Genomic DNA, 8,570 nt, shown 5'->3' with positions numbered 1-8,570 from the left:
TATATAAAGTATGTTCATGCCAAATTATGCCATTATACATGTACTTTTTTTGCATTACAATTCTTAATACACATATATACCACAATTTTTCATATCTCTGTATATAAGTTATGCCTGACACCAACTTCAAATCTTCTTACATATATTTTGTATAATGATGACCATATAGTGCTTTTTAATATTAATACAGTTTGCTAATATTTTTTTAAAGAGAGAGAGAGAGAGAAGAGAGAGAGAGAGAGAAGAGAGAGAGAGAGAGAGAGAATTTTAATATTTTTATTTTTTAGTTTTCGGCGGACACAACATCTTTGTTTGTATGTGGTGCTGGGGATCGAACCCTGGCTGCATGCATGCCAGGCGAGTGTGCTACCGGTTGAGCCACATCTCCAGCCCCAGTTTGCTAATATTTTATTAAGGATTTTTGCATATATGTTTATTAGGTATATTGGTCTGTAGTATTCTTTCTATGATGTATCTTTATCTGGTTTTGGTATTGGGGTTAGACTGGCTTCTTAGAGTGTATTAGGGAGTGCTCAATTTCATATATGAGAAATTTTGGTGTTAGTTCTTTAAAACTTCACTACAACTCACCTGAGAATTCATCTATTCCTGAGATTTTTCTTTGTTGGAAGGCTATTAATTGCTGTTTCAGTTTCATTTCTTGATATTTGTCTGTTTAGGTTTTCAGTAACTTCCTGATTCAGTTTGGGCAGGTCATATGTGTCTACAAATTTGTCAATGTCTTTTGTATTTTGCAGTTTACTGGAGAATACATTTTAAAAACATCCAGGCACAGTGGTACACACCTGTAATCTTAGTGGCTCTGGAGACTGAGGCAGGAGGATCACAAGTTCAAAGCCTGCCTCAGCAACTTAGCAAGGTCCTAAGCAACTCACCAAGACCCTGTCTCTAAATAAATATTAAAAAGGACTGAGTAGTTGGACACAATGCCTTTTTTTATTTTTATGTGGCTTAGTGGTAAAGTGTCCGTAGGTTCAATTCCCAGCACCCTAAATAAATAAATAAATAAATAAATAAATAAAATACTTTCTAATGATATTCTGGATTTTAGAAGTGTCTGTGGTGATATCTCCTTTTTAATCTCTAATTTTGCTTTTTTGAGTCTTCTTGCTTTTGGTTAGTTTAGCTAATGGTTTATCAATTTTTTTGAAGAATTAACTCTACATTGACCCTGTGTATTTTTTTTAATTCTCAATTTTATTAATTTTGGCTCTGATCTTAATTATATTCAGTCTTCTACTGATTTTGGAAATAGTTTGTTCTTCCTTTTTTAAGGCCTCAAGTTGGAGCAATAAGACCAGGTTTTCGATTGACTGGATTTTATTCCCTTTGTATTCCCATTGTAAACAGTTCATTTAGGTAGATGCCCTTTACCCATTCTGTTACACTTCCCTTCCCTCTTTTCTCAGAGTGGACTTCTATTAGGTAATTCTCACTCTGTGAACTCTCCATTAATGATTTCTTTTTCAGCCTGGTTTGGTGGCACATGCCTATAATCCCAGTGACTTGGGAGGCTGAGGCAGGAGGATCGCAAGTTGAAAGCCAGCCTCAGTAACTTAGTGAGGCCCTAAGCAACTTAGCGAGACCCTGTCTCAATATAAAAAAAATAAAAAAGGGCTGGGGATGTAGCTCAGTGGTTAAGTGCCCTGTGTTCAATCCCTGGTACCCCCTTTCCCCCCAAAAAAAGGAAGGAGAAAAATATAATAATTTATTTTCCAGTTAACAAAGTTCAGTTCTTCAATTGTTTATTTTTTAATGACAAAAGGCACATTCTGACATGTTTTCAGATTCTTTATAGCAACCACAAACAAATACAACAGAGCCTGTTCTGTAGTATGTCTCTGTTTGTATGTGACTTGGGGAGGGAAGTCAAATAGGATCTTGACAACTGAGACCTGAAGGTATTCAAAGGATTTAAGGTGTTCTTAAGAGGTTTTGCTTCACATAAAGGGCCTCTACAGAGTTGCACCTGACCAAGCCTGTGGCCTTTAGTTGGGCACTGGTATAAGGAAATACTGCTACTAAAGAAGTTTTGTGTATGAATAGTTGGGGAGGAAAGAGAGAGATGAGTAAAGGGTGAGTTGTGGAGAGCAATGAATCCAATCATGGCCTCTGACTCTCTTGTGTCTACAGTTGTGCCAGGAGCTGCCTGTGTGAAGGTAGAGATCAAGATTCCCCAGTTGTTATGGTGATGCCAGCCCAAGAAAACTTTGTACAAAGGCCAGAGTTATCAATCAAGGCCTTGAGTTCAGATACCAACTCCCAGGGATAGAGGATTCTGAGCAAAACAAGACGATCCTGATGTCTCACCAGTTCTGTATCCTTCAGATTGCCTGCTTTGCTGAAACTTTCCCACAAATAAACTTTTTTTTAAAAAATATTTTTTTTAGTTGTAGTTGGACACGATGCCTTTATTTATTTTTATGTGGTGCTGAGGATCGAACCTAGTGCCTCGTGCTAGATGAGCACTCTACCGCTGAGCCACAACCTAAAATCTATTAAACAAATGTGCTGAGCTAGCTCTGGTGCCAGTCAAGCCTCACCAGGGCTTAGCTGAATCACCTAGCACCACCTTTTATTTTCTTTGTCTTTTCTTCATCCCCTCATCACCCCACATCCGGTTCCTAAATTAACGGCTATGGCAGTCAAAGAAGGGTGAGGCTTTGACAGTTGGCATCTGAACAGGGCCCAATCAGGGACTGGACACAGGGGAACTTCTCTTCATTGATCAGATGGGGGAATGCTCCTGAGGCTATGTAGCAGTCAAAGGAAGGTGAGGAATATGACTTTATAGCTGGGTCTAAAATATGGGACAGCTAGGATCCAAAAAAGGCATCTCTATTGTTTTCTTAGCTTTTGCTAGATCTCTCTCTCCTAGGCTTACATTTAAAATATAAATTGTATAGAACTTCTTTGAGACCAAAAAGAAAAAAAACAACTTGTCACTTTCAAATTCAAATAGCTTCTGGCTTGGCTGGTTATCTTGTCTCCCTCTGACAGTGAGTAGAAGGGACATAATTATTGGTGGTTGTCCTTCAGTCTCACTCAGGAACTAGTTCTAAGTCTTATTGCAAGATGAACTCCTAGAACCCAATATTTTTGGAAGCATGGGGCCACTGTGCTCAGACAACAAGGTGAAGCATGTAGTGAGGGAGGGAAAAAGAGTACTAGATCACATATTTAGCCTAGCCAGCCAGATATTTAACTTGGTTAGTGATACCGCTGGTTATCCATGATGAGTCCTGCTTTCCCACATGTTGAAGTTTGAACATTAGAGAGGCACGCTGAGGCAAACATATGAAGCAGGGTTTATTTAAAAAGGGGCAACATGGACTTCTTCCGGGAGGGAGAAGGGGACCATAGCTGGTATCCTGGTATCCCAAGAGGCTAGGTGTTCTGCCCTTTTTATATGTCCTAGGATTCCTTTGTTCTGCCTTTCCCCCCTTATCTTTCTCCTTCCTGCATATGTGAGTAGGCCCAGGAATGCTTGGTGGGATGGCCGAAAGGTGGGAAATACATGGGCTGAAGGAGGAAGGGCAGGGTGGAGTAGACAAGGACACATTAACAACCTTATAGCTCTCTGTAAGGGGGGGGGGCAATTCCTGGGACAGACAGGTAACCTTGGCAACAGGTTGGAGCAGGGACAGGTACTTGATAAGATCCCTCAAGGGACAGTCTCCAACTTCCCAAACTCACTCAAATTGGCCTTCTAGATCCGACCTAATTCAATTTACCTAGCTACACTGATTACCTATCTTTAAATCTGGCTTCATGAGGACAGGAATTCATTTGGAGATCCAAGTTTAAATCAACTCATATAACATGTTTTACTTATGGTTTATCTTCTTCTGTGACAAATGTACCTGTACAATGACATGAGGCCATTATAGGATTTAGAATTCTAGGACTTCCTTAAGTCCTGCCCCACTAGTGTAGGAAGAGCTGCTCCCCTTCTACTACTTTGGTAGTATTTAAGAACTACATAAAATTATAGAAAATGCTACTAATATCTCTGTATCTACCACTCAGCTTACAAAATGTAAAACTACAATAGGGGTGATATCTACCATGGAATTCTCCACAGAAAAATCCCTCCCTTTCCCATCTTAAATGTGTTTATCTTTTCAAAACACACCTTTCTGTATGCTACATTTGTATGCATCTCTCACATGCATGCCTTTTAGTCTCTCTATATATCATTTGTGTTTTCCTAGGCTTTACATATATGATATCATGTTTACATCCTTCTGGAACTAGCTTCTTCTCTTATGCATTTTTCTGTTGCTATCACCCAATCTTTGCCCCTGTGTCTCCTTTTAGTCTAGTCCATGCCATCCCATTCAGTTTACTTGCAACAGTTCCAAGACAGTGAATTAAGGCTGGTCTTAGTTTAGGTGAGTCTCAGATGCTTCCTCTGTTGTTATGAGCCTGTGGTTCTCAAACATTACTGTGCATCAGAATCCCTTGGAGGGCTGTTTAAAACACAGATGGCTGGCCTCACTCTGTGGGTTTATGAATCAGTAGATCCTAGGTGGAGCTTAAGAATTCCTAGGTAATATGATGATGCTATTTAGGGAACAAACTTTAAAAACTACTGCTCCAAGTCAAAGTCTGGGCTCAGGCTCAGTAGCACCATGTGGCCTCCAGACAACCTGGGCCATTCATGAAATTTCCCTCAAAACTATTCACTAGACCAGGATTGTTTAGTAGACATATAATGAAATCCACATATGGAACTTTCAATCTTCTAGTAGACACATTAGAAAATAAACTGGCAAAGTTTCAAAACTGTATTTTAATTAAATATATGATCATTTCAACATGTCATCAATATTAAAATTATTAATAAGATATGCTACACTATTTTTTACAACTACTGCAAATATCAAATCAGATTAGTAAAATTTCATGTTTAGTAGCTACAGATGGCTAGTGACTAAACTAATGGACAACAGAGCTCTAAAGGCTTGTCCTCCATCTTTCTCTTTACCAAAATTATTTTAAACTTCATTTTAAACTTGTTTTTGGCCAAAGTAAAACAAGTTTAAACAGGTTTACCTTTCAATAGGGTAAGGGGGCCAAAATGAAGAAATAAAAGAGATTTGAGTCAGGATTGTTTGTGGAAACAAAATCTGCCCGTATTTCTCTTTATTGATTTCAAACAAACCCTTCTTTTAACTTTATTAAGCATCATTAAATATAACTGCAACAGGTAAGAAAAAGGTATTTTTCATAGAATATCACTTTTAGGATGATGAACATTAAAATATCAGTGTTACAATTCCCACGGGCTTCTGAATAATGAAAAACCTAAAAACAGTGAACAACAGATTCTTTCTTCTTTTCTATCTTCTTTTTATTCCTCCTAACTGCAGGATGAAATGACAGAAAATAAACAGTTACACAACATTAACCAGCACCCATGATTTTCTAAGTGTAACATTCCTATGTATATTTTCTGCATTTGTGTGCTATATATCAAGTAGAGAACACGTTTTCCTCTTAAAGTGTGCATGCTTGGATATCAGAGTGTTTGTCAAACTGATGGCTTCAATCATGTGATCATACCAACCTTGTTTCCTTTGTGCCTAACATCAAAAATTGTGTTGTATGTGTGTGTGCACGCACGTTTTGTAGTGTTTTTGTTTGAGTGGCCATTCTGGAATTTAAATAAATCTCTTAAACCTCTAGTGGTACCACAAATGGTATTCCTTTACCCTCCCAGATCCTTGGTTTCCACATGTACCCTGTGAGAAAGAGGCTGTTATAAAATACACAACTATGAAAATGCAAAAACAGAAGAGAAAAATGTTGAGCATCTAAATATGCTGAAAGACATATACCTTAAGACTTAATTATCAACTCAGTCATAAATTATGAACTGTAAGTTTCTTTTCTTTTGACTGACATAAAATATAAAAAAATTCTAGCAAAATGCATATTTAGATATTAACCATTAAATATGGTCCTACTTGAAATTCATAACTTTTGCTATTTGTTAGTAGTCACATTCTGTAAGCTGTTGCATCCTATTTAGTATAGGAAACTCCATTTAAATGGCCAAGTAATGAAGACCCCACTAGTGCCTGGCCCAGCCACTTTAGCTGCTGCTTCTGGTAAATTTTCTTAATGGATATTGGTCTCAGGTACTAAGTCTGATATATTTACCACTTGATAGTAGTCTTACAGCTAGAGTACAAACGATCCTACAAGAACAGATGAATAGCCATGAAGTACTTTTCAGAACGTACTATATTTTATATTACTAGCTACATGATTATTCTAGTAACATTCTTAGTAAGTTAAATTGAGTTTTTATGTAATTTTAAATAAACTTAATTAATTTACTAGAATTTTAAAAATTTAAAGCTGTTAGTAACAGATAAATGTCAGGATTTTTTGAGTGATACCCAAAGCTATACACAGATACCTGAATTTTCTGGGGTTGCTATCTACCAGATCAGGTTCCTATTCAAGTCCTCCTTGTTTTTCATTTTCCTTCTTATTTTCTTCCTCTGTTTTCATCTCTTTCTTAATGACAAAGTCTTCATTCCAGTGTTCATACTCATATTTAGTTATTTCTTTGGTGAAGAATAATACAAACAGTGAGATCAGATGGAAAAACTAGCCCAATTCATACCCAGCAGCAGCACCAATCATCTCCCCTCAGGAGAAGCAAGAAGAAGTAGCTAAGAAAACATGGCCAGGCACCTTCCTGCTGGTTGACATCACCCTTCCATGGCCCTCATATTTCTTCTGTTTAATCATTTTCACAGTGACATGTTCCCCTCTTCCCAGGAAATCTCCCTCCTAATGCTGCTGATTACTTCTCCTTTAGGGAAGAAAGGGTCAGAGTGATTGGGTCAGTTTGCATTTTCAATGTTTTGGTCAGAACTTTGTTGGGAAAATACTTGTTTGTCTCAAAGACAAATTCTGCAGTGAAGCCAATTGTTTCCTTAACCCCAGAACCTGTCTTTTTAACCAAGTGCTCCCAAATCATTTTTAGGCTCAACTTTCTAAGACCCTTTTCACTTTCAAAAGCTGTGAACCAAAGAGGAAGTGCACCCTTTGCTATTTCTTTTCCTCCAGGGTTCTTTCCATTTCCTCCCGAGCTCCCTCCTGAACACCTGACATTCATCTGTCTGCTGGCAAATCGCATTGACACTCCCAACTCTTATTAAATACAGGTTGGTAAAGGACAGCATATTTTTTTTTCAAAACTGCAAAGGTTGCTTTGAATTGGGCTTCTAACCTGGCACATTCGGCCTTAATTTGGAGGAGGTCAGGACCCACCACTTCCCTACCCAAGGTCAGTGCTTTCCCATTTTGCCGCACCAGCTAGCGCCTCTGCAGCTGTGGGTCCACCATTTCCTCACCTCTCACATGGGTGATCTGTGCTATGATCTCCTCTGCCGGTTCTTTCTCCACCACCTCTTCTGCCTGCTGTTCTGGATCCTGAATTGCTATGCTGCTTTGTGTTGTGTGCTGGGCCACTGGGATAGAAGCGGTTGTGTCCAGCTGGCTCAGACTCAATCCCAGGGTAAAGCCCAGGCTCAGACCAAGGCCCAGACCCAGACCCAGGCCCAGGCCCAGGCCCAGGCCCAGGCCCAGGCCCTGGCTCTCGCCTTGGATCATCTGAGTCATGGCCCTCGTTCTTCGTCTCTGGGGCATCTGCATCACCTGGCGCCCACTTGAGCTGCTTAACACAGTTGAGCGGGATCTGGATCGCTGGTTCACTTGGCTGCGAAGGGACTGGAGCAGGGTATGGTAATTGTAGTAGATGTGGTGCAGAAGTGAATGATCCAGATCCAGGAACATGCACCAGAAGCCAAGCATGAGCAACTGACAGGTGTCCACTACGATATCCTGGCTCTCTGCCAGGTCCCCTCCCTCCTCCTCTGTTGGCCCAACATCCAAGTATTCCTCGGCATCCCCACCCTCCCAGGCTCTGGGTAGGATTGGGGCCTGGGCTCCCTCTTCCTCCTTGGGGCCTCCCTTGGGCTCTGGGACCCCCACCACCCCAGGCCCAGTCACCTGGGCTTTGATGGCCTCAGGTGCCATGTCACCCACATCTGGGCCCAAGTCGCGGTCCATCCCTTCACCCACTCCAACAGCCCCATCCACTCTCCCATTGGGCTTACCCGCCTGTTTCGGCCCTCTCGGGTACGGTTTCTATCCCCTGTGGCAGACATGACACCAATCGGTACCTCAACTGAGCTGCGATCGGAGTGGGGCAACTTTGACAGCAAAGATGGTGGCTGTCTAGCAGGCTGCCACAGAGGGGAGGGGAAAGAGGGGGCAAAGAAGCCTCTTTCAGAGAAGACAGCAGTCTGTGGGTGGTGCCTGACGAGGCCTCACTACTCGAAGGGCAGGGGGTCAATCCCAGGCCCCAGGAGTTTTCAACCAAGTCTGAGCCTCAGAAGATCCCCCAATAAGAATGAAAACTTCCCAACGGCAGGTGATGAGGCGGGTTCAGAACTGTCAACAAAGGGTTGCGGCCCCTCGTGACAAGCTCTAAGCTCATTTGCTGAAAAGAGAAGATTGACATG

At 40.9% G+C, this 8,570-nt stretch overlaps 1 protein-coding gene across 1 annotated transcript; it reads right to left on the bottom strand.

The window, feature by feature from the left end:
* Positions 1-5,153: 5,153 nt before the first annotated feature.
* Positions 5,154-8,115, bottom strand: LOC107153042 (cancer/testis antigen 47B-like). Its single transcript, XM_015498544.2, has 3 exons — positions 7,398-8,115; positions 6,452-6,602; positions 5,154-5,390 (listed from the first exon to the last, which is right to left on the bottom strand). The coding sequence occupies exons 1-2, from the start codon at positions 8,113-8,115 to the stop codon at positions 6,490-6,492; spliced, it is 831 nt and encodes a 276-aa protein (XP_015354030.2). The 3' UTR covers positions 5,154-5,390; positions 6,452-6,489.
* Between the last annotated feature and the right edge of the window lie 455 nt (positions 8,116-8,570).

This window comes from Marmota marmota, unplaced genomic scaffold (assembly GCF_001458135.2).
Source record: "Marmota marmota marmota unplaced genomic scaffold, marMar, whole genome shotgun sequence".
Classification (NCBI taxonomy): Eukaryota; Metazoa; Chordata; class Mammalia; order Rodentia; family Sciuridae; genus Marmota; species Marmota marmota.
This window is presented reverse-complemented; position numbering and strand designations above follow the sequence as displayed.